Here is a 25,733-nt window from a genome sequence, read left to right as displayed (position 1 = left end):
CCAATTTTTTATTCACAAAAAGGTTGAGAAGCACTGAGAAGAAGAGCTCTGAGTACCTGTGGGGGTACACGGACCCCTGCTTTAGAATCATGGTGAGAGAGGTCTATATAATGACACCTGGGGTGCGTTTACACAAGCTGGCTGCTTCGAAGTAGCTAGCACAACGTCGAAATAGCACGCGTCACATGTACATGCACCGTGAGCTATTTTGATGTTGAAATAGACGTGAGGTGACGAGATGTCGAAATCGCCATTCCTATCCAAAGATGGGAATAGCGCCCTACTTCGATGTTCAATATTGAAGTAGGGCGTGTCTAGACGATCTGCATCCTGCTACGTCAAAACAGCGGGGTCCTCCATGGTAGCCATCAGCTGAGGGGTTGAGAGATGCTCTGTCCAGTTCCTGTGAGGCTCTATGGTCACCGCGTGCAGCACCCCTTAACCCAGGGCTTCTGGCTGCTGCTGCTGCTGCTGCAGCTTGGGCTCCATGCCGTGTGCACAGGGTCTGCAACTGGATGTCGGCTCTGTGGATCTCGTGTTGTGCAGGCCGGGTGTTTCTGGGAGGAGCCCTTAAAGGGAGCGGCTTGGGGCTTTGCTGGCCCCTTATTTCGACAGGGATCGCTTGTGTCTGTGGACGCTCCGCATTTCCTTCTGGGGCGGCTCCTTTCGACGTTCTCTGCCGCTACTTCAATGTTGAATGTCGATGGCACCAGCCCTGGAGGACGTGTAGACGAAACGCGTCGAAGCCTATTTCGATGTGCTTATGTCGAAACAGGCTACTTCGACGTAGTGTGCTAGTGTAGATGTAGCCCTGGGGTGCATCTACATTTGCATTCCTCTTTCGAAAGAGGGTATGCAAATGAGGGAAATCGGACATCCAAATGAGGTGCATATTTGCATATTTGGCACCTTGTTTGCATATTCGTATTTTGAAAGAGATTCTTTCAAAAGAAGAAAACCAGTGTAGACGCTGCTCTTTCGAAAGTAAACCCCTTTATTTAATGGGAAGAAGGATTCTTTTGAAGATGGGGTTTACTTTCGAAAGAGCAGCGTCTACACTGGTTTTCTTCTTTTGAAAGAAGCTCTTTCAAAATAAGAATATACAAATGAGGTGCCAAATATGCAAATATGCACCTCATTTACATTTCCGGTTTCCCTATTCCCTCTTTCAAAAGAGGAATGCAAGTGTGGATGCACCCCAGCGTTGAGTAAATAATTAAGGAAAAGTTATTTCCTTGTTTCCCTAACTAACACAAGCACTAGGGGTTGTCACATGAAATGAATGGGCAGCAGTTTTAAGGCAACCCGAAGGCAGTCCTTCTTCACACAGCACATGGCCAACCTGCGGAACTCCTCGCCAGGGGATGTTGTGAAGGGGGATATTGCAGGAAATTTCCGTTGACACCTCCCATCTAACTGCACTGCTGTTTCTGCCTCGCTTTCCTAGGACCTCACCATGAAGACCGAATTAGAAGCTGTGAATGGGAAGAAGGTCCAGGCACTGGAGATCTTTGCCCATGCCCTTCGCTTCTTCAAGCAGCATGCCGTGCAGGTAAGGCAGGCCCCGGAGTCGGGGGAAGGGCTGGGAGTTGACTGCAAACCATGGGGAATTTCCCAGGGGGATCCCTGCCCCATGGGGATCAGCTGCAGCAGAGCTGACCTGGGCCAGGGAAATCCCCCTCCTGTGGATTTGGCTGCAAAGCTGGAGGAGTCCCGGGAGATGTGCCAGACAGAACTAATGCAGAGATCAGGCACAAGTCCCGGATCAGGACACTCCGACGTCATGGGTGGCCGAATGCCATCATGGGATTAGACAGCCCAAAAGAGGGGCAGCCACTGGTCCTCTTCTGTGCCAGCTGGTGTGGGTGAAAGGCGCCAGCCGGCAGAGGAGGTGCGACAGAGGCAGTGGCAGGGCAGGCGACCCTTCCCAACACAGCCCTCACCCTGAGCTCCAGAACTCAGCAGGGCTTTCCTCCCTTCCTGGAGCCCTCCTGCCCTGCTGTGCAGGCCCCTTCGCTCTCCTCCCCCCCGGTAACGCACCTGCCCAGCGGCATCCCTCCGGGAATTCCTTCCTGACCCGCCCGCAGGCCATCATGATGTGCCCTGGTGCATGGGGCTTGGCCGCCAGTTCCTGCTTCTCCAACAGGAGCTCAAGGACCAGTGTCCGTCTCTGCAAGAGAAGCAGGCCATCCGATGGGTCATCACCGTGCCGGCCATCTGGAAGCAGCCTGCCAAGCAGTTCATGAGGGAAGCTGCATACAAGGTGAGGAGCTTCATGCTGGTTCCCATCTCACCTCCAGGGCTGTTGCGAGGATTGTGCTAAGCAGGGATTTATTAGGTCCCCCCTCGACCCATCCCCCTTGCCCCCCAGGCCAGGGCAGCGTTTCTGTGCAATGTCCAATCTCCCTCCTCACCCGTGTGGGTGCTTTTAAAGTGGATGTCCCCCGCGTGCTGCTCGCGTTGGTGTCCCATGGCCTGAGCGGCCAGGGACTGCAGTCAGCATTCGCCTGGGGGCCATTCTTGAGCTGAAATGCCCACGTGATGGGAGCTCAGTGAACGGCTTTGTAAGCTGATTCCGCAGTGCGACCCATCGGACTGTCGGGGTTGTCCGGAGTGTGGGGGTAGTTTAAATTCTACCTCTTTCTTAAATGCATGAGTTTAGATTCAGAGGTTGTACAGCCAGAGGCACACAGCATGAGCTCCCACTGAGAGCCAGAGGGGCTTTGTCCTTCACCAGGAGCCGTGGATAAGAGTCTACTACTGCTGCCAAATGAGTGGAGTTACTTCTTTACCTCAGGAAGGTGTGGCTGAAGCTTGTTGTGTGGGAGTCCAGGGTCAACCCCTCCTTGTGGCCCACTGGGGGTTGCAAAAGAGGCAGTTGGAGTGGGACTCGAACGCCTGTTCTTGGATACTTGGGATGAGCTGAGTGGGGTTTTGGAGGACTTTACCACCTGAGGGATAACAGTCCACTACAGCTGCCCGCTAGGGGAGTTACTCCTTTACCTTAGGCACGCTGTTCATGTGTGTAGTGGTGCAGGCGCCTGGTTGCGCAGTCTCTGTGGAGCCAGGCAGGACGGTTACACCTGCTGCTGGCCAGGCACTTGAGGCTATTATCACCTCCCCAACCGAGATAGTTCCCGTCTCTCCTTCTCCGCCTCTCCTTGACAGAGTTTGTTGCTTGTTGCTGAGCTCCCATGTCTCCAGGCTGGTGGCTGGCACCCAGCAGTGCCTGCATGCCGGCTGGGGGAAGGACTGGATGCCTGATTTGAGCTGGGTCCCACACGCACCCCAGCGTGTGGATCGAGGGCCGGCCGTAGGGACGGGCAGACCGGGTGCTTGTCTTGGGCACCAATTGTCAGGTGTCACTGAGGAGTTTTCCCCTCGTCGGCTTAGGGGGGCACTGAAAACATTTTCAGCTCCGGGCAGCAAAACACTTGGGGCCGGCCCAGCCATGCTCCTCGGGGACTCTGGGGTGCAGCAGAGCTCAGAAGGAGCCTCTGCTGGGGAACACGTGGGCGTTACTGCTGGCGCTGGGCCAAGCCCCTGTGCCCTGGCTGTCCCTAGCTGCTCTTTGCCGGAAGCTGGGAGTGGGTGACAGAGGATGGATCACTGGAGAATTGCCCTGTTGTGTTCACTCCTTCTGCGGCCCCTGGCTCTGGCCACTGGTCAAAGACAGGACGCTGGCCTGGATGGAACTTTGGGCTGTCCCGGTCTGGCTGGTCTTAAGTTTTGTAAAACTAGAACAGACACCTCATTTATACCCCTCCCAGCAACCATCCCTTGCTGGCAACCCACACACATTTCACACATGCAGAATGGGAAGCCACAGTCTAGGAAGGAGTCCTGCGGAGAGGGACCTAGGGGGTCACAGTGGACCACAAGCTAAATATGAGCCAACAGCGTGATGCTGTTGCAATAAAAGCAGACGTGATTCTGGGACGTATTAACAGGAGTGGTAAAAGGGCTGACTGCTCTGGCATTCGCAGGGAAGGATTGACCAGTAAGGTGAAAATTCTGAACAAAAGTGAGAATCCAGTTAAAAAATAATAATAATAATAAGAGGTTTGGAGAAAGGGGAAATATATCCACTCTCCCTAGGTCAGTGGTTCTCAACTCACAGACCAACCAGCACACAGCTGCAGCCTCTGTGACATCCTCAGGGACATCCAGGTAGTTAAATAGATAGTGTATATGATACCTTGCCCTGCCCTTTAAACCCAGAGCTGCATATTCAGCCCACAAGGGTAAACAGGTTGAGAACCCTGTTCTAGGTGCAGCTACAACTCTTATTACCATCACATCTGAGCACAGCATCACAAGCCCTTTGAAGCAGTCCTCCTCTGGGACCAAGCAAACTGGCTACAGAATACTTGCTTAATCCTGGCCAAAGTATAGATGACAGATGGAATAATAATTAGTAATAGTGACCTAAAATCCTTTAGGTGCTACTTGTATTCAAATAGGCAAAATACGTCTTTCAATGAAAAAAGCAAAGACATGAGAAGTTGTTCTTCCAGTCTACTCAGTGCTGATCAGGCCTCAGTTGGAGTGTCGCGTCCAGGTCTGGGCGCCACATTTCAAGACAGATGTAGAGAAGTTGGAGAAAGTCCAGAGAAGAGCAACAAGACTGATGAAAGGTCTAGAGAACATGAGCTGTGAGGGAAGACTGAAAGATCTGGGCTTGTTTTGTTTAGAAAAGAGAAGACTGAGAGGGGACATGATAGTGGTTTTCAAATACCAAAAAGAGTGTTAGGAGGAGGAGGGAGAAAAATTGTTCTCTTTAGCCCCTGAGGATAGAACAAGAAGCAATGGGCTTAAACTGCAGCAAGGGAGGTTTAGGTTGGAGATTAGGAAAAACTTCCTACCCGTCAGGGTGGTCAAACACTGGAATAAATTGCCAGGGGAGGTTGTGGAATCTCCATCGCTGGAGATATTTAACAGCAGGTTAGACAGACACCTCTCAGGGATGGTCTGGACCAGGGGTCAGCACACAAAATAGCAAGAAGAGCCATTTTTTTGCAATTTGGTAAAAAACTCAATAATTCAAGAGCCACCATCCACGTGAACACAAGACGGCCCCTAACAAATAACATCAAACAATACTTTTTGTAACTCCTATTTTCAGAACAGGGCCCACAATGACTTGTAATGCAATACACATTTACAGCAGGATGTTCACAAACTCTTTACATATTCTATTTCTTCACACTTTACGTGTGTGTTTGTACCACCGTCTTCCTGACTTTCACTCCCGAACCTTCTCTCTCTCCAGGGGAGTTATCCAACATTTCGAGCTCACATCTTGTTTGTTATTTAGAGATGAGTTGTTCATTTTTGGGCTTTTAGACATTCACTTTTGACTGAAAATAATCAGGAGGGCTATTTTTTTTGCTTTGCAATTATAAAGTCAGGAGCTGCAGAGAAATCCTTACACAGCTGCATGAGGATCTGGAGTCACAGGTTGTAAACCGCTGGTCTAGATGGGGCCTGGTCCTGCCATGAGTTCAGGGGACTGGATTCAATGACCTCTCAAGGTCCCTTCCAATTCTAGTGTTCTGTGATTCCAGGAATCCACTTGTGGGTAAATCAGATCAGGTATTTTGGTCCTGTTGGCTCCCTGGTCACTCCGCAGGCTCATGTGCAGACTCTGCAGGGTGCCATGCAGCCACTTCTGGGGCAGAACATAGCGACACGCTGCAATGCTTCACTGCAGTTTAGTCGTGGGGTGGAAGATGCCAGCTGAAACCACTGACGTACTCAAGGGAGGCAGACTGGACTCAGGCCAGGGTCCTGAGATGAACAGCCCCATGGTACTGGTCTCTGTAGGGACCTCGAGTGGCCTGATCCCTGGCTCTCCCGCAAGATGGGGCAGTGCCCCTGCTGAAGTGCTGGGGCACGGCGTTGGTACTGACCCACCACGCCAGGGGCTGGCACCTCCCAGGGCCGGTCCAGCCCAGCATCCGTCAGTTCCTTCTGCCTTGGGGATAGGGTCACTCAGGCACTTGGGGTGGATTCGATCCCAGGGCCCCTCGAGCTGCTGTGGCTTGTTCCAAAGTGCTGCGTCAGCCGACCCCGGCTTGGCTCCCGGCAGGCGGATGAGAACACAGGTCTGTTCCGAGGCCAGAACAAACCATCAGTCCCATGGCTCTGCCCCGCCCCTGGCTATATTGTTTCACAGCCACACGCCCAAAGGAAGCGCAGGCTGGAGGGGATGGGGGGAAGAGCAGATCTAGTAGCAGAGAGAGCCGGGGGAATGGAGGGGTGCAGGAGGCGGGGACGCGACAGCCCACAAAAGGTTAGGGGTGGGCCGGGGCCGGCCCTGGGGTGGAGTAGCTGGCTGCAGCAGGGTATAATTGAGGCTGGATAAAGCAGCGTTGGACTCCGCCAGGCTGGCACCCAGCAGGGCAGGCAAGACGCCTCCTGCTATTAGGGAGGAGCCGGGGCCCTGGCAGTGGTTTGCCTGGGTTGGCAGCTCTGGGCTCCTCTGTGTCCCAGGCGAGGACTCAAACCTCACTGCTGGGTTCGGTGGCCCAGAGGCATCAGACCCCTGGACCGCCCCACAGCACTCAACAGGATGCTGGCCTTGGGGGCCTGCCCGATGTTCCCTGTGAGCTGAGGCTTGGGCAGCCGCCCAGGAGAGATTCAGGGGCCGCCCAGCTGATTAGCAGAGCCCACAGCCAGCCGCCTGTTTTTCTACTGGTGGTGCACAGTCGCATATGCCCTGGTGCACATAATAAAATTTATTTCACCCATGGATGGAAACAATTAGAAGGAACCCTGGGCCTCCCCTACAGCGACTGCCTACTTCCCCAGTGGCTGGGCAGTCCCCTACCAGCCCATCCACAAGGCCTGCCCCACAGCATGCCCCAGCTAGCAGCCTGTGCACAGTGTATCTCACATGGCAACCTGCAGAGTCCTGTCTCCCCAGGCAGCCAAGAGCAAGAGAAGGTGTAAAGCCCACCCAGTATGCCTAAAACTGTATTCCCGCCCCAGGCCAGCGCAGGATCAGCCGGGACCAGCAGCACTGCTTGGGCATGCTGAACTGGAAGGGGCTTAAAGCCTCCATCTTCAGGGCTTTAGCCTCTGTCTAGGAGTTAGACCCTCGTGGGGCAGATTCCCCCACATTTGCCTGCTGTGGGGCTCCTGCCCTGTCCCCCGAAGCAGCTAGTGCTGCGTGTCAGAGATCCTGGCCTGGTCTAGTCGGGTGATTTCCATGGTCCTTACAGCATGGGCTTCTATTAGAGTGAAAGGAGTAACTCCCTAGCTGATCTGCTTTGTCCTCACGCTGGTCCTGCAGCAGTGAGTTCCAGAGGTCAGTGATGGGCTATGGAACCCACAGTAGGGTAGGCGACATCAGCTGGGGCCCACGCAGAAGGGAGGGGAAGGGAACACCTCAGGAAAGCAGGAGGGTTCTGGGCTCCCCATGGTCAGATAACCAAGCCCGTCGTCTCTGCTGGCAGCAAGACCCCCTTATTCAGCCTGTCCCTTGCCTCCTGCTGCTCCACAGGCTGGCTTGGTTTCCCCTGAGAATCCAGAGCAGCTGCTCATTGCGCTGGAGCCAGAAGCAGCCTCCATCTACTGCAGGAAGCTCCGCCTCCATCAGCTGATTGACCTGAGCTGCAAACCTCTAGCCAATGGCCTTGCACCGGAGCTCTCCGTCGACTCCAGCTTCCGGCAGGGTAAGCACCCGCTGTGTTATGCACACATTGCGTGGGGCTCTGGGTGCAGCTGTGCGGGGGGGTGAGCCCCACGCGGAATTAGCTCGCTGGACGCAGCCCCACCAACGGTGTGTGTGTGTGTGGTGTAACTGAGTCCAGCTGACCAACCCTGCTCAAGTCAGGCCCCAAAAGGAGACGCTGGCGGTCCTGGTGGGGTCGCACTGGGCAGAATGTGGCAGGCAGGGAGCAGCAGGGGATCCTGCAGCTTGGAGCTGTGAGGTGGTAGCAGGGCTGTGGAGAAGTCCCAGGACGGGGACAGCAGGAGTCTGAACTGTCCGGGAGAAGGTGCGTAGGCAGGAGCTGGCACGACACAAGGTGCCAGAGGTCAGAGGGTGTCAATGGAGCAGTGTGAGACACGTCATGAGCCTGCCCAGACCCCATGGGGGCGTCAGCTCAACACACCTGGATCATGGCACCGGTTGCTTCCCATCTGCTGCACCCAGCCTGTTCTTCAGCTGGCTTGTGCTGGGGAGCAGTGCTTTAAATCCCCGCCCGTGCCTTTCCTCTGGGTCGCTACCAGAACAAATCACTGTTACATTCCAAACGGCTCCGGTGACACGTCAGAGCCCAGTGCCCCTCCGCAGCCATTTCCTCTGCGCTGCCGCAGCAGGACTAGGAGTGAGAACTGCCGTTTAGTGTCTGTCTGCTGCAAAGAGCAGCGGCTGGACTGGGACTCCTGGGCAGAGCTGGTTGCTCCTTCTCAGAGAACACTACGCGGCTTTCCCAGCCTGCCTCTCTCCACTTGGCCAAGCCCCACCAGCTGGGGAAGCGTGTTCTTCTCTTCTCTGAGTCACACTTGTCGGCTCCTTCTCTGCTTGGACCAGTTCCAGATGGCCCAAACAAACCCTTTCCCCCATCTAAACCTCTTCTAGCAGCCCACAGGAAGCCCAAGGGGAGACCTGAGCTCTCCTCACCTTGGGCTTTCCCAAGACACATCTCTGCGCCCGTCTGTTAGCCAGACAGCTCTTTCTGCTCTTACATTTGATGGCTTGACAATGTCGGACACATCATGGCACATGATGATGAAATTGTTTCCAATCTAACAGTAACCCCAGATGATTTGAAATAGCATCTGCCTAAGTTAGGTATTTTTAAATCACCTAGCCCAAATAATGTGCACTGAAGAGTTTAAAAAGAGCTGGCTGAGAAGCTTGCTCGTCCGTTAATGCTGAGTTTCAAAAAGCACAGAAACACTGGACGGTTTCCAGGACACGGGAAGAAATCTCATGTTTTGCCAGTATTTGAAAAGGGTGAACATGATAACCTCGGTAATTGTTGGCCTGTCAGCCTGACATCAATTCCAGCCAAAACTGTGGACTGGCTCATAGGCGACGTGATTAATAGAGCGTTAAAGGAGAGTGATGTAATTAATGGTAGGCAATATGTGCTCATGGAAACCAGATTCTGTCAATCTAATCTGATGTCTTTGTGGTGAGATTACTAGTCTGGCTGACAAATGTGCGAGTGCTGCTGTGCCAGAATTAGGCTTTGTCAGCACTTCAGAGTTTAATGCTGTAGTGCTGTAAGGCTCTCTCCTGCTGCTCACGGAGAGGAGGTGCTTTTCCACACCCCGAGCCAGAAAGTTGCAGTGCACTAAAGGCACTAGATTTGGTACCATGGGGCATTGTGATCGAGAAACTTGAATGATACAACCCAAAATCACCTGCCTGCTCGCTCTCTGTGTAACGGCAACCAGGGACTCGTCACTGAGGGGTCACGGGTCGAGTGGGGGTGGTGCTTGCCCCTGCGCTTTTTCATGGGTTTATCAGGGAGTGGGAAGCAAACATCAAGTCACTGCTGCTGAAGTTTGCAGGTGAGATAGATGTGGGGGAGAGTAATGACTGGGACAGGGCAGTGATCTGGTTCAGGGTGGCAAACTGGAAGCCAGGAAGGAGCGTACGCTGTAATACGGCCATGTGTAAAGTCATAGATGTGGGGAGAAGAAGGCAGGCCCTGATTACAGGAGGCCGCTCTACTCCCGGGAAACTGTGACTGAAAAAAACAAGGGGCAGGGGACCTGAATGTGAGCTCCCCGTGTGCTGCTCTGGCAGAAAGCTTTCCTGTCGTCCTTTGATGCCCAAGCAGAGAACAGTGAGGAGAAGCAGCAAGGTTATTTGCTCTCTGTATTGGGTACTGCTGTGACCACTGCCGGACTCTTGTGTCCAGGTCTGGTGCCCACGCGTCAGAGCGGCTGCTGGTCACTAGGAAAGGTTCAAAGAAGAGCTACGAGAACGATCAGTTGAGTGGAAAACCTGCCTTAGAGCACGCAACAAAACCTGTTTGGTTTGGTAAAGAGACATTTCGAGGTGATTTGATCACAGTCTGCAGGCACCTGCATGGGAAGCAGGCATGAGCATATAGGGATGGTCAGTCTAACAGCTAAAGGTCTAAGGAGACCCAGTGGGAGTTGAAGCGAGACAGATTCAGGCAGCAAGGAGGTACATAGACCCACAGAACACTAGAACTGGAAGGGACCTCGCAAGGCCATCGAGTTCAGCCCCCTGCTCTAACAGCAGGACCAAGCACCGTCTACATCATCCCTGACAGGTGCCTGTCTGACCTGCCCATAAATATCTCCAGTGATTCCACAACCACCCCCCAGGGCAATTTATTCCAGTGTTTGACCATCCTGACAGTTAGGAAGTTTTTCCTAATGCCCAGCCTAAACCTCCCTTGCTGCAGGTTAAGTCCATTGCTTTAAACCCATTTAGACAACATCCAACAAGCTGACATTATCCCTGGGGTGGCTGGCTTGTCTCCCCAGCCTGCAGATTTTGGGAGCTGTCCCACTTCCTGTCCCAGCCAGTGGGGCGCTGTTCTAGGAGGAGAGGTCCATTTTTGACCCGTTGTATCAGGGAGGCTAATTAACCACTGGAACAGATTATCAACCACGCAGGTGGGGGTGCTCCGTCGCTGGCAACTGTCAAATCACACTGGACTGATTTTCTGAACGATCTGTAGTTCAGCCAGGCATTAATTCAGGGCAGGTCACTGGGCAGTATTACACTGAAGTCAGGCTGGGTGAGTGCAGTGGTCCCTGGTGCAGTCACTGGCCAGTATTACACTAGAATCAGGCTGGGTGAGCGCAGTGGTCCCTGGTGCAGGTCACTGGCCAGTGTTACACTGGAGTCAGGCTGGGTGAGCGCAGTGGTCCCTGGTGCGGGTCACTGGCTGGTGTTACACTGGTGATGAGGCTAAATGTTACCCCCCCCAGAGGTGCACAGGATTGGCTGGAGAGAGACTCCCCCTCCTGGCACCCCACCAGTCTGACTGGCTCTGGTGGTGGGAGACCCAGCACTCTTTTCTTGGGTTTCAGTTATCCCAGCTCCCAACGGAGAAGAAAAGCCCATTGAGTCAGGTGCTGTACAAACCCAGAGCTAGCGCAGCTCCCTGCCTGCAGTGCCAGGCCCTGAGACAGAGCGTGCCAGCCTCTGGCGGGAGGCGGGGGGGATGCTAAGGTGGGTGTTGGGGGGGGGTGCAGTGGGCCAGTGAGACAGTGCAGCCCTGTGGCGCCCAGGGGGCCACTCGTGCTGAAGCACCGTGTGAACGGGACCTGGGTAGGCACCGCACCGGGTGGCTGCGAATTGTGTGTGTGTGTGTGTGTGTGTGAGAATCAGACAGACAGAGCAGGTCAGACCAAAGGTCCATCCAGCGCAGGGTCCTGGCTGCTGACAGTGACCAGTGCCAGGTGCCCCAGAGGACTGAACAGAACAGGGAACCGTCAAGTGATCCCTCCCGTCACCCATTGCCAGTGTGTGTGTGTGTGTGTGTGTGTGTCTAGCTATATCTCTATACACATGTGTGTGAGTGTAATACATCTGTGTGCTACATGGCCATGTGCCCACCCTGACTGCAGCAGCCAAGGATCAGGTCTGTTGTTCATAAACCACAGCTCTGTGTGTGTAGCCCGTGTGTGTGTGTGTGTGTGTGTGTGTGTGTGTAGCCTGTGTTTGTGAGTGGGTGTTGCCTGTGTGTGTATAGCCCGTGTATGTGTAGCCTGTGTGGAGCCCATGGGTATGTTTGTATGTACCTGCCCCATGTGTAAGTGTGTATAGCCGCTGTGTGCATCCCATGTGTGCAGCCCATGCACGAATAGCCTCTGTGTGTGTGTGTGTGTGTAGCCCCCTGCGGCAGCAGACAAAGGCGTCTCTCCAAAGCAGAGCGACTCCCTGGGAAATTAGCCGAGAACCAGCCCTGTTTCCTGTGTTGGCTGTGGCTGGGCCAGAGGGTTCCCATCTGCAAACAAAAAGTGAGCCCGGTCATGCTGGCAGGCGGGGGGAGCCCATCTGGTCTGCATTAGGGGCTCAGCTAGCGCTCGCCTGGTGTGTTACAGGAATCCCTCGCCCAGGGCCTGCCTGGCCTGGAGGCTGCGTGTCAGTCCGGGGCGGCCCAGCTGCCTTTGCTGTGGTTGTGTCGGCGGAAGGGGCCAGCTTGACCCTGGCTGGTCACCAGAGAGTGCAGATGTCCGGGCTGATTGCAGGGCAGTGTTGGGACTGACCCTCCCCGGGGTTAGTTGGGTGGCACTGTCGGCTCCGGCTTCCTGGCTGTTGGCAGGCAGAGCCGTGCGTCTGAGTGCCTAGCAAGCGGGAGTGTGCCTGGCTCTGCAGGGGCTGCTGGCCAGCCCTGCCCCATGCAACTGCCGGCGTGGGGTGACAGCGCAGCGTTAGAGACGCACCCTGAAGTCAGCCAGCAAGTCCGGATTGACGCGCGAGTAACAGGCCAGACTCTGGCTCCAGCCCTGCTGCAGTCAGTGGGCGGCACCGGATTTACCCCAGGAGAACCAGGAACAGAATCCGGCCCTGATTCCACCGCCGGCCTGAGTAGCTGAGAACAGAATCGGGTCTGGCCTCAGGCCTGGCGGTGTCCTTCCCCCAGAACTCAGCCGTCTGGGGCACTCCTCCCGTCCCCCAGTGTGGCAGAGAACATGGGGGAGATGCCCCCTTTCCACCTGCCTCCCGCACGGCCTGTTTCGTGTGCCGAGAGACGCGAGCCGGTAAAGCGCAGATCCGCTGACAGCAGAACCACACCCGGGCTCTCTGGAGCGCAGTGCAGGAGTGAAAAGCCGGCTGGCTCTTGCTGGGGCTGTAGAAACCCCCTCCCTCTGTGAGTGGTGGACGTGCCACTCCATGGGCCAGTGACCCACAGCCAGCAGGGGTGGGGGCCGCACACACATCACGGCCCTGGGAGCGTTCTGTTATGGGCCGAGCTGGCCCGGCTCAGCCACTCCCTGCTCTGATTTTCTCATCCATGTGCAGGATAAATTTTGTTATATGCACCGAGGCATGTGTGGGTGTGGACCACCATGTTAACAGCTGCTGCCGGCTGTGAGCAGCTGGGGGTGCTCTGCTCGCCAGCTGGATGGCATTTAAATCTCTCCTGGGGGGGTTGCCCCAGCGCTCAGCTCACAGGGAGTGCTGGCCTGAGCCCCAGGCTTGTGGTCAGTGTCTGTAGCACCGACTGGCTGCCAGCCCAGCAGTGAGGGTGAGGGCTGGCTTGGCTGCAGAGCACGGTCTCCCCACGCCTAGAGGCTGCCCCTCCATGTCCGCAGACGATGCCCTGCGAGGAGGGGGACCGTGCACTGTCCTTTTCCTGCTACATCGTCTCTGTGCGTAAACAGCCCAGCTGCTCCGGCGGCTGCGCGTGCGACCCGGCCAGGCCTGCCTGGGCACCGGCGGTGGCACAGGCTGTGTCAGACCGGCACTGATGCCGAGAGAGCCGCGGGGTCTGGCTGTGCCTTGCAGGCCCCCTAAGGACTCCCTCCCTGCACTGCCGCGTCTGCTGGTTGGGCAGTCAGGTACCTAGATGCTTCGGAGGAGCTGGGCCACCCCACAAGTCACAGACGCCCGCTGAGAGCTCAGCCCATGGGCACTGGCCCACGCTGGCATGGAGGGCCAGGCCTGCTGCGGAGGGCCAGGCCCTCTTTGTCGTGGAGCCGGGGATGGCTGGCGCTTCAGAGCAGGTGCCCTTTATGGGCTCCAGCCTGAGCTGAGTGTCATTGGATGGAGGAGTTTGTCCCCAGCTATCAGATCTGTCACTCCTCTTGTCCAGCGGCTCAGCCAGACTACGCAAGCACGTTAGCATATTGGGGTGCGTCTCTTCCTGCATGTGGTGGAGGTGGCCTGGGACTTGGGAGCCTTCGCTTTGGTTCTGGGCTCTGCCTCTGATTCTTTGCATGGCCTTGGGCAAGTCACTTAATCATACTGGGCTCCAGCTTCCTAAGGAGAATGGGGATCATGCTAAGCCCCTCATGTGAGCGCTAAAATGGGAACAATCATCCTGACCGACTGTTCAGGCCTTGTGAGAGCCTATGGTCATGGTGGCCATCCAAACAACCAGAATTAACTTCTTCCAGCCACTGGGAAAACTGAAGCACGGAACAGCAGTTCTGCTTGTCTCAGGTCCCAGAGCTGGTCGCTGGTGTGTCTGTACTGCAAGATTTCCCTCTCTCATACAATCTCCAGCTCGTCTCTTCTCCCGGCTCCTGTCTTCCTTCGGCTTGGTTCTTGTTCTCCAGAGAGCCTCCAACTGGCAGCTTGACAAACAGCGTTAGAGAAGGAAATAGCCTGCCTTGCTGTCGTGTCTCCAGACACCTGGCCAGCTCGGGGCGATCATTGTTTTCCTAGTCGAGATCTGAGTAATTAGAACCTCCCCTGATCCTAACCCTCTGTTCTTCCAGGTCGCTCAGCTGTAAAAGCTCTCTGGAGCTCCTTCCAGGCTGCCTCAGGGGTCCCCAACCCACTCCTTACTTTCCTGTCCTTAAATATCCAGCTGTAACTGTCTCCCTCTTTGCTTTGAAACCAAGGAAGGCTCCTTCGCTCTTGTGCCTTAGCTTTCATCCTGCCTGGTCTCTCGCTAAACTCAGAGCTCCTGAACTTTCAACCCCCTTCAGCTCCCCAGTCAAACGTGGTTTTCCAAGGTGGTCCCACCACAAAACTTTATAGCACATCCCTGTCTGGAGGCTTCCCAGCTGACACCCTGGCCATTGATAATGCCTGAAGGGCAGAACCTAGGCTCTTTGCTCTGAAAGCCCAGGTTAAAACGGCTCGAGCTGAAGGAGAATCATCAGTAAGTATAGGGGATCTGACACACAGCTGAGCAGCGCTGATTCCCTGCAGCAGAGGGCAGTGCTGCTTACACCCCACTCACTGTGCTAGACTCCACTGCAGGTCTGTACTATTTACCACCTGAGAAAGGTGGCAGGGTAGCCAGCGTGAAAACCCGGGAAGTGTTTTTTCTGGGGCGGGGGGCGGATATCCCAGCCAAAGGCCGGCACAGCTGGGAATCGCGGTGCTGCTGGCAAGGCGTGGCGTGGGACATTACGCACGCAGCAGGCGCCGGCAGCGGCTCTGGGACGGGAGCTGTAAGCGGGGTGCAGCCCAGTCGCAGCTACACCCCAAACAGCAAAGGTCCTTCCTGGCCACTCCTCTGCGGGGTGCTGGGGAGGAGACCTGCCCAGGTGCTGAGCTCTCAGGGAGGAGAGGGAGCTACCAGCTGGTCCCTGCTGGGCCAGGGCAATGCCAGGACCCCTGAGAGGTGCTGCATGGGGGTGCTCTGCCCCCGGCTTGGTTTGCATCCACCATTCCCGCCCGGCACGAGAGTCGCCGTGCTGCTCCGAGGCCCTGTGCAGGGTGTTCACGCCGCTGTCCTGGCAGACCACCATGGCGCGCTGGGCATTGCAGCCCGGCCGGCTGGAACTCCCCTTCCTTGAATTGTTGCTGTGCGCTGTGGAACAGCCGCTGTGCCCCGCCCCAGAGGCAGCTGCATTGTGGGGCTGAAGGGACGGGGCCTGGGTTGCGTGTAAGGCCAGTGGGTGCTCTGGAACAATGCGGGCGGATGTACAGCACACGGCCCCTCCCAGCTGTTCCCTCCTGAAGGGGTCGGCCAAGTGGTGCCAGCGCTACCCAAGAGCTGCCTCCCAGTCCAGCCCGACAGGCTGGGAACGTGGAGCCCTGACGTGGTGGCGCCAGCCGTGGCCCCGCCACCCGACTGAGCGGGCAGCAGCATCTCTGGATTCCGGACAACACCAGCGCCGGGCAGCTCCGGCCTCGCTGGCCTGACAGCACCCAGGGTCCTGGGCTGCGGGCTGTGGCCCATGGTCGGAGGAGGCTATAAAAGTGGATCAGTTACAGGCCAGATGTAAGTCCCCCCCTGCACAGCTCTCTGCCAGTGCCCCTCCCTGGCCAGCCCCCCATTATTGCAGCCCGGGGGTCCCCCGGACAGCTCTGTGACACCCCTCTACCTCAGCCGGCCCCCGCCCCAGCAGCGTTCCCGCTAAGCTGGGTGCTTGTGCGGCTGCGAGGCAGATTCCAGGGCTGCCCAGCCGGGGTTTGTTTCTGGGGCTGTGCGTATTTGCACAGGCCTCGGCGCGCACGGATGGGAAACAAGAAGCCCTGTGGCGCCTTCGAGACTAACAGATACTTTGAGCGTGAGCTCTGGTGGGCCAAGACCCACTTCACGAAGCGTCAGCTCCAACCTATCTGCTAGTCTCCAAGGTGCCACAGGACTTCTTGTTTTCGAAGATACACTCGTCCCTCGTTTGACCAGTCCTCTAGTTACGAGTGCTCGCTCAAGCCAGGGATGCATACGCTTAGCGCTGGCACTCTCAGAGTGAACTTCCCCCGCTCATACGAGCCGGCCGCGGGGTCCCTGGCCGGGGCGCGGGGAGATCCTCAGTCCCGCCCAGCCCGATCCCAACACTCCTCCTGCGGCAACTCCCTGCGCATCCCCCCGCCCTGCCCGGTTCCAACATCCCCCCGCCCCACAGCTCCCCAGGCATCCCCCCCAGCCTGCTCCCAACACCCACCTTGTCCCCTTCCGAACCACCCTGCCCGCTTCACGTCCCCACCCCACCTCCCATACCTCTGCTGCAGCTCGGAGGAACAAACCACCACCTCCGCCACCGGAGCCGCCTGCAGGTTTTAACCCTCCCTCCCATGGGCCCAAACAGCCCCCAGCCTTTAACCCTCCGCAACCACCCCTGCCCCCCCAAGGTTCACTCACTTTTCCAAAGCAGCACCACCTGCTGCCATTGCTTGGCTGAGCTGGGAGCACTGGGAACCAGTCAGAGACGTTTACATGTATTGTAACGGGAATTTAATGTCCCTCTTCGGAGTTGTCGCCGACGAGCAGCTATTTGGGAAGCAGTTGTGCCCAGATAGCGAGGGACGAGTGTACAGAGTAACACGCCTGCCTCTCTGATACTTGTCACGGGTGGGAAAGTTTAGCAAGAACGTTGACCCCCCGCTACTCCAGGCTTAGGGGTCCCTTCCCGGCTCTGTCAGCCCACCGCTCCGCCACCCGGCCAGTGCTGGGGTCCCCCGAGTAGTTGATGCCCCTTGGGCTTGACTCAGCCCTTCTGCTGGCCCAGCCGGGCTTCGACCCCAGCACTGCTCCGATGGGTTCACCCCACCGAGCCCTGCTGCCCAGCCGCCCTCAGCCACGCTCCCTCGACTGAAGGGCAGGCAGCCATGGGCCAGGGCCTGAGCCACCTTCGGCTCCTCTGGGAGCAGGCGCAGGCCTTATCCAGATCAGTGCTGGGGCCCAAAGTCAGCAGTGGCAGAGGTGCTGAGCCTGGGCTCCACGAGAACCGCCCGGAGGGGGGGCCTTGAGTTCGTAGCTGCCGGCGTGTCACTGGAGGTGGTGCGATGCGCAGTCGAGGTCAGCCCTCCATGCAGCTAGTCTGGCCTGCAGCTGCCCTGTGACCCCTCACCCCCTCCGTCTGCTTTCTCCCTGCAGCCCGAGAGCAGCTCCGGCGGTCCAGGCACAGCAGGACCTTCCTGGTGGAGTCGGGGGTAGGCGAGCTGTGGTCTGAAATGCAGGCAGGTAGGAAGGGCTGGTTGCGCAGGAACGGGTAGGTGGGCAGGTAAACAGCCAAAAGCAGAGCCCACCGCCTCGGGGCCAGGCTAGGGCCTCGCCATCTGCGGAGAGCGGGGCCTCTGCACCCTGGTCCAACAGCCGCAAACACCCCCCCGCCACAGGAGTGAACAGTGCTGGTAACTAACAGCTGGCTCACCGGCTAAGGGGTTCACACAGCCCGAGCACCTCCCAGGCTTCACTGGTGTTACTGTCACACATCTCTGTGAGCAGGGCCATGCACTCATCCCCAGGGCACAACTGGAGAAACTGAGGCATGGAGCAGCGAAGTGACAGGCCCAAGGTCACATAAGGAGTCTGTGGCAGGGGAGGAAATTGCCCTGCAATCTCCACCTCTTAGACCAGCCCCTCCCCGCAGCCACCAGAGCCTCCTGTCCCCAGTGCTCAGGGCTGCACAGAGATGAAGCCGTCATGCTCGGCCCACGCAAGGCCTTGTGAGGTGAACCAGGCCGAGCAACCCAGTGGGGGGACACTGCAGCTGTCAGTGCCTGGCAAGCAGAGGTGGGAAAAGTACCCCAAAGTTACCTAGCTAAAAGTGCAGCTGCTTTCACAGCTGGGTGCTTGAGTACAATATCACCATGGGGGTGTGTACTTTTACTCAAGTAGTTTTTCCAGAGGGGCCACCAGTAACTTGTACTTAAGTACACCTGCCCTCAACCCAAACAGCTGCCCTTTTACTCAAGTAACTTTGTGGGGGACTTCCCCCAGCTCTGCTGGCAAGCCAGGGTGTGACTTTCCGGCGCTGCCACTGGCAGCACTGGGACATCCCATGGCTCTGGGACTGGGCTGCAGCCGCCGGTGGGTAGCTAGACCCCCACGGCCAGCCTGGCTCTTTCATCATGGCTGGACTCCCAGCTGGGCCCTGTGCGGCTGGAGGGTCCCAGAGCCGGGGCTGCAGCAGTGAGCCTGGCCCAGGCCGGTTGTAGCCTTCCCCGGCTGAGAGGAGTGTGCCCAGCTGCTGCCAGGCTGTGCCTGCCCTGTGGGTAGACAGAGCCCCATTCACCAGGGCTGCCAGCCGGCCCCAGCCCCAGCCCTTCCAGGGACAGGGGAGCGTCCTGGCTCAGGGCAGCCAGCCTCCAGCTGGGCCAGCACCAGAGGCCGGAAAGCTGCAGGCAGCAGCCTGGGGGCCGACCTGCCCTGACTCTGCAGCTTCCCAGCTTGCCGGTGGGCACAGGGGGGCAAAGGAAGGGGGTTGGGAACCACTTTCCCTCCCAGGAGGGGAGCCCGGCCAGCCACCACAAGACTTCTCACGAGGAACCCCTGGGCGTTACACAGAACCGCCCCCCCCGGTCGGCCTGGCTCACGCCACTCGCCCACCCAACGCTGCTGATCGTAAAGCTGCAGCTAAGCAAGGCAAGCGGGTGCCTGCCCAGGCCGGGTGCCAGCTTTGTGCTACACCTAGCAAGGGAGCTGGCTGTCCCATAGCCAACACACCCGCCATGTGGCCCCTGCAGATCCAGTGCCGTGGGGTGATCATGGGCCTGGGAGAAGGCTGGGGCAGGGGCTCCTCTCACTGGCACAGCCAGGAGGTCCCCCGGTCAGTAAGCACCAGCACCTGGCATGGCCTGCAGGGCAGGGGGTCAGTAGTTCCTTCCTGGCGGGCAGGGCCCGGGACGAGGGGTGACCCTGTGTGATGGCACAAGGCTGGAGCAGAGCAGGAGAGAGCCACTGGCTGTTCTGCAGCTGGCCGCTGGAAGAAAGCAGCTCCGTGCTCTGTGCCCGCTCCCGTCTCTTCTCCGCTGCAACCCCCGCGCGCATGCACGCGTGCTCACTCACACACACACACACACACACACAAAACTTGGCACCAGATCCCTTACGCACAGCCACCAGCAAGCAGCTGCAAGGGCAGCGGTGTTAGCCCCTTTCACAGATGGAGACACTGAGGCACAGGGTCAAGGCGTGCCTGGCTGGGGGCCAGCAGGCAAGATCCCATTGCTAGGCCTGCAGTCGAACGCCTGGGAACAGCCCGGGCTGATGGCCGGAGCTCCAGGCAGGCACTGCTGTCCCTTTATCCCTAGGGCCTGTGTACTTACCAGGCCCTACTGCCCCTGAGCCAGGACCCTGCGCGGCACCCACCGGCGGGAGCAGGGCAACCAGTCGCGGTTAGTTACTGAGGAAGGCTCAACATTGCCGATGCCAGTGCCCCCGAAGGGCCTCACTAATGGCCTGATTAGCGACGCGGAGGCCAGCGGCTGGCCCGGGTGTCAGTAGTGGGATGCGCCCAGCCCCTGCTGCTGGGACCTCCAAGGAATGGGGGGCGCTGGGGCCCTGAGCCGACGGGCCACTGGCGTGGTGACCAATGGCAGTCATGTGGCTGGCGTTGGTGAGCCCAGGACCGGGGCCCTGCCGGGGAGGTTGTCAGCTGCACCAGCCGGGATCGGGGGGCTCCCAGGCACCTGCTCCCTCAGCACCTCGCTGCAAGTCTGGCCGCTAGCCCAGCTGCAGCCGGCCTGGGCTCCAGGCAGGGCCGAAGGAGGCGGGCCTGGCCCCAGGTTACCCAGGGCACATACCAGCCCTACCCCTCCCCCTGGAGCCTACTCCCTGCAGCCCCTTGCTGCTGGCAGGTTGCAGGGGCTGGTGTCCTGGGCCTGGCGCCGTGCACGGGGTTAGCTCCGGCCCTGCTCGGGAAGACGCTGGCAGGAAAGGCGGAGGGCAGCTGGCTGCTGGCGGGAAGTGGCTCCTTGCTGCACAGAGGCTGGCTTGCAGGGCAGGACATCAGCCAGGAGGGAGGTTTGGCTGCCCCTGCCCTGGAGCCCGGGGGGCGGGTGTTTTCAGTGGCCGGAGTCAGTGGGGGGAGGTCACTAGCTTGTGTGTCACAGACCCCCACCCCCATTCAGCAAGGCCCAGGATCCCTGCAAACCCCAGTGCAGCCCCGCTGGGGCCCCGGGGCAGGCTGGGAATGGCGCGCGGGAAGAGGGGGTCGGGGGGCTGGCTTGGTTGCACTGGCGTCTCGCTGCTGGCAGGGAGGGGAAGGCTCAGGCCCATCGGGTAAGGGTCACAGGATCGGCCCTGGCGCAGCAGCCAGCTGCACCTGGCGGGTGCCAAGCAGGAGGCCGAGGCAACGCAGGCGGCTGCTGCACCCACCCGCTGCAGGTGCTTTGCCCGGGGCACGTGGGGGTGGGCAAAGGGATAGGAGCTCCTGCAGGCGCCACTCAGGGAGCGTTGGCGCGGCGGCACAGGAGAGAGGCAGCTGCCAGCAGAGCGCCCCCCCCCCCCAGCGCGTGTGTCCGTGGCCGTGCATGGCTGCGTGGGCCTCGGTGCAAACGACAAAATTTATTCCGCCCGGGATGGAAACCGTGAGCCGGCGCCTTGTTAGTGTCGCCTGCGCTACTCCGGGGCTGTGCCCAGCAGCACCTGCCCTGCTCTGCCCTCAGCCCTTCGCACCTGGCCCCTTGGTGACGCCGCGGCCGGGCAGGGGGTGTGGGTGGGGCACAGGCCCCCCATGTCACTGGGCTGAAGGGAAGGGCCAGGGGCTCAGGACCCGGCCTGCACACCTGTATGGCTCTCCTGTGCCACTGGGCTGGGCCTCAGGCCGCCGGGGGGCGGGGGGGGGGGGCTGGCCGGCTGCACGGCTGGTGCCATCGGCCATGGGCGCTGCAGGAGGCTGCTCCTGTCTTCCAGGTGACCGTTACATCGTGGCCGACTGCGGCGGCGGGACAGTGGATCTGACCGTCCACCAGATCGAGCAGCCGCAAGGGACCCTCAAAGAGCTCTACAAAGCCTCAGGTGGGCTGCGCTGCTGTGAGCCAGTGCCCACCCTCAGCCTCTGGGGCAGCTCCCAAAGGCCCCTCTCCCCCCGCCAAGCCCCAGCTAGCCGACGTCCCCATGCGTGCTGCCTGAGGCCTCAGGGCGCAGGCGTCTCGAGAGGGGTGTGACGGCGCCTGAGTCGGGGCGGGAAGGGCCCGGCTGGTGGTGTGGGCGATGCAGCTGGGCAGGGGCGGAGGCCCTGGGACTCACTGCTGGGCAGGGAGCTGGGTTCCCAAAGCTCATGCTTCAGGGCTTCAGGCAGCTGCAGGCCGGGGTCAGGAAGGCCCCCCAGCCCAGTGTGTTCTGGGGAGGATTTGAGCTCCGTCCTTAGCTGCACGGGGGTGGGGAGAGCAAGGCAGGCGCTGGGCCATGGCCGGGCTGGGGCAGAGCACCGCAATGGCCCCAAGCCGACTGCCTGGCGGGCTGGGGCTGCTGGGGCTGGGCAGGGATCCCTCCAGGTCAGAGGGCTGGGATTGATGCCGGGGGTGCAGGGCATTGCTGGGCCAAGCTGGGACACATCTTCCTGCAATTCCCTGCCATGGGGGCCAGGGCGCTGGTCCTGCCTGGTCTCTGGCTGGCTCCCCTTGGGCCAGCTGCGGCCGCTGGGTCGGGGTGCAGGGTGGGGCTGGAGAGGGCTGGGATGTGCCTAGGGGTGGGGGGCTGCAATGGCCACAGCTGGGGCTACGCCGCAGGCCCGGGTAGGTTGAGGTGATGGGAGCTCCGAGCAGCCGTGGCTACTGCAGCCCAGTGCTGCCCCCAGGGGCTCGGGCAGGATTGGTCCCACGTGTCTCCGTGCTGCGTCCTGTCCCCCAGGGTGCTGGGCCCCAGCCACAGATGGGTAAGCCACTGGCTGGCACATGGCTGTGCCCACACCAGGCCTCCTCCCGGCCCCCTGTGAGCAACAGGCCTGGCTGACGCCCACCTCAGCCCCCGCCTGCGGGGCATTAGGGGCAGGGCTCTTGGCCCTGCGGGAGCCTGGCTCGCGTTTTGCCTCCCAGGCCAGGCGGGTGCCTCACGGCCGGCAGTGGGCACTGCCCCAGGAGTCCGCTCGGCCCAGTGCCCCCGCCTGGCGTGGGGAGTGGGGATGCTGGGCCTGGCCCCCCGGCTTGGTGCAGCGCAGAGCTGGGTGCTGGCACTGCAGGGTACCACCTCTAGCAGGGCAGCTGCAGGGTTGGCTGGGGCTGCTGTGGTCCTGCCCGGGGCAGCCCTGCCGATGCCTGGCAGTGCCCCAGGGCCGTGCAGCCCTTTGGCACCACTGTGTGCAGGGCAGAGCTGGGTCCTGCAGACACCCCCCGGGTTAGGAATGCAGAGGGGCTCTGTGCAGCGAAGGGAGGCCACCGACCCCCGGAGCTGGGGCGTTGGGGGAGGACGTGCACCGTCGCGCCTGCTTGGGGGTGGGAGTCCTGAGCAGCTTCACGGCCTGCAAGCAGCTGGGGTGGTTGGGGGTCCCAGCCCCACACAGGCTCCAGCCAAGCCCTGGGTGTTACCCAGGCTCCCAAGGCCGGCAATGAGGCCACCTAGGTTTGAGCTCCATCTGCTGGTGCTTTGGCTGGTTCCAGCCCCGGCTGCTGCAGTGCAGGCGCGTAACCGGCCGTACCAGCGCCGGCTGAATTCCCTTTGCCCCTCCAGAGAACGCTGCCACCAGGGCACAATCCGCCCCTGGCTGAGCCGGCGCTGTGCTCTGGACACGTGCTGCACTGGGGCCACCCTGCCCGAGCCAGAGGCCATCAGGCTGGGCACGGAGTGTGCCGTGGGGAGCTGCTGCCTTGGACCCCGGCCCTGTGCCGACTGTGCTGGAGAGGGCCACCCGCTGCCTCAGTTTCCCCACCAGCGTGGTGGTGCGCGATGGTGCTGACCCATCGCTGAGAGCTGGGGCTGGGGGGATAAGTGGCTGCTGTTTGCGCAGGGGTGGGGAGAAGGGCTGAGCTAACAGGGTGATGGGGCAGCACGTCCTGGCCATGGTCACGGCCATGCAGAGCGCGGCGGCCTGGCTCACCTGGTGGCAGGGCCCGTCCTGCGGCAGGGTGGGGAACGGGGCAGGGCTGCCGGCCCCCTGCTCTCATCGTTGGTACCCTGCATCGCCTGGCACTGGGCTCTGGGGCCAGGCCTGGGGAGAGGCGTCGCTGGGCTGGGTTCTGGGCTGGGCAGGAGCAGCCGCACATACAGCTCCCGCCAGCCAAGCCCAGCAGCATGGGCCTTGTGACCAGACTCCAGTGGGTGGCTGGCCGCCTGCAGGGCGCTGCCTGGGGGGGGAGGCCCCATGGGGGGGCCTGGGGAGGTGTCCAGCGTGGGCAGGGACGGGGCACTTGAGCACAGGCCTGGGAACCCACTGAGCCAGACTAGCAGCCCATGTACTGAGCCACAGCAGCCCTGGGCCCGGGCTGGGCAGAGTTGCCCACAGGGGTCTGATGGGCAGGGCCCTGGGCCCCCCACACCCCAGGACAGTGGCCCGTGGCGCCCTGAGAGCGAATGGGCTGCCACCCCTCAGCGGGGGCGCAGGCAGAGGGGCCCGCAGGCTGCCTTGCCCAGCCCTGGGCAGCGCTTGCCCACCCAGGTGCCCCCGAAGCCACAGGCAGCTGGGAACTGGATGGATGGAGGGTGCCTGGAGCCCACCAGCCGGGCAATGATCTCGTGTCCCTGGGACGAACCAGGCACCACCTCGGGCTCCTCTGCCTCGTGGTGCTAGTGGGGAGCCCAGGGCTGCGGGTCAGGAGTGAGGGGCACCGGCAGGGCAGGACCAGGTAGGCCGTACGTCGGAACGGGCAGAGCTTGGCAGGGGCAGAGGAGGTGAAGCTCGGTCAGCCCCGGCTCCCCCAGCGCTGTTAAGGCCTCGCTCCCCCGCATGGACAATGCCTTCACCCAGACAAGCTCAGCCCCCCACTGGGGAGCCCCACCCCACCCCATCACTCCCTGGGATCTGCCCCTACCCTGAGCACAGCCCTGTGACCCCACCCTGGCTCTGCCAGAGCCCCCTGCACCTGCCCAGGCTCTGCGGTGCCCTGGGACCCTCCTGTGGCTCTGCTGACACCCCGTGACCCTACCCTAGGTCTGTCGGTGCCCCCGATCGGCCCTAGCTCTGCCAAAGCCCCGTAACCCTGCCGTGGCTCTGCCGGGACCCCATAACTCTTCCCTAGCTCTGCCAGCGCCCCATAACCCTGCCATGGCTTTGCTGATCCCCCCATGACCCTGCCCTAGCTCTGCCAGCGCTCTGTAACCCTGCCGTGGCTCTGCCGGCGCTCTGTAACCCTGCCATGGCTCTGCCGGTGCCCCATAACCCCGCCGTGGCTCTGCCGGTGACCCGGCCGTGGCTCTGCCTTGCAGGCGGCCCCTACGGGGCGGTGGGGGTGGACCTGGCCTTCGAGGCGCTGCTGGGCCAGATCTTCGGGGAGGATTTCATCGCCACCTTCAAGGCCAAGCGCCCGGCCGCCTGGGTGGACCTGACCATTGCCTTTGAGGCCCGCAAGCGAGCCGCGGCGCCCTTCCGCGCCAACCCCCTCAACGTCTCACTGCCCTTCTCCTTCATCGACTTCTACCGCCGCCACCGGGGCCAGAACGTGGAGACCGCGCTCAAGCGGAGCAGGTGACTGCGGTGCTGACCGCATACCTCCCCCGGGTGTGTGGGGAGGAGGGATCAGCTGTCACGCCCCCCCGAGGCGAGGTCACAAGGAAGAGACCAGCCTACTACTGCTACCTCCTGCTGGAGCTGCTCCCTTCACCATAATTAGGGGGCCCTGCATGCCACGGGCCTTAAGCGCAGAGCCAGCCTGTCCTGGTGAATCAGCGCCCAGGGCGTTAGGGTGGCCAGGCATTTGCAGGGGATTTACCTTTCCTGCCCCCCTGCCCCTGGCTTGTTGTGAGCACAAGGGTGGGCGTGGCGAGGGATGGGGCAGGGTGCAGAGGCTGTCCCACATGGGGGGCAGGACCCCCACAGCCAGAGGCCGCAGAAGGTGGCAGATCAGAGCTGGCGCTGAGGGGGGCACAGGCGGGAGACGACAGGCAGCCCTGAGCTGAGGGGCTGTGCAGGGGTCTGATCCGGGGTTCTTAGGGGGCAGGCTCTCTTGTGGCCTACACGGTGCTGGTGGCCCCTGGTGTGGAAGGGGATGGGGCAGGACACCCCATGCCACAGTGGGAGCGGATGCGGGCCCCTCCCTGTTGCTCTGTGGTAGGTGTGAGGCTGGTGAGCTGGGCCTGCCCAGGGAGCCCCCAGACAGTCACCCTCTGCACTCGTGTGCCCCCAGCGTGAACTTGGTGAAGTGGTCCTCGCAGGGGATGCTGCGGATGTCGGCGGAGGCCATGAGCGACCTCTTCCAGCCGACCGTCAGCCAGATCATCCGGCACATCGGTAGGTGTGAGCGACCGAACCCGGCTGGCTCAGGAGCCTCCAACCCTGCC

General features: G+C 60.3%; 1 protein-coding gene across 2 annotated transcripts in view; it reads left to right on the top strand.

Annotated features, from left to right (window-relative positions):
* Window positions 1-25,733, top strand: part of HSPA12B (heat shock protein family A (Hsp70) member 12B) — a 51,987-nt gene that overhangs the window by 21,619 nt on the left and 4,635 nt on the right. For both annotated transcript variants that reach the window (XM_074992178.1, XM_074992179.1), the window contains exons 6-12: window positions 1,448-1,552; window positions 2,147-2,263; window positions 7,508-7,679; window positions 17,454-17,540; window positions 21,216-21,320; window positions 24,663-24,921; window positions 25,580-25,683. In XM_074992178.1, the coding sequence (XP_074848279.1) occupies window positions 1,448-1,552; window positions 2,147-2,263; window positions 7,508-7,679; window positions 17,454-17,540; window positions 21,216-21,320; window positions 24,663-24,921; window positions 25,580-25,683 (949 nt within the window). The remainder of the gene's footprint in view (window positions 1-1,447; window positions 1,553-2,146; window positions 2,264-7,507; window positions 7,680-17,453; window positions 17,541-21,215; window positions 21,321-24,662; window positions 24,922-25,579; window positions 25,684-25,733) is intronic.

This window comes from Carettochelys insculpta, chromosome 4, assembly GCF_033958435.1.
Source record: "Carettochelys insculpta isolate YL-2023 chromosome 4, ASM3395843v1, whole genome shotgun sequence".
Classification (NCBI taxonomy): Eukaryota; Metazoa; Chordata; order Testudines; family Carettochelyidae; genus Carettochelys; species Carettochelys insculpta.
This window is presented reverse-complemented; position numbering and strand designations above follow the sequence as displayed.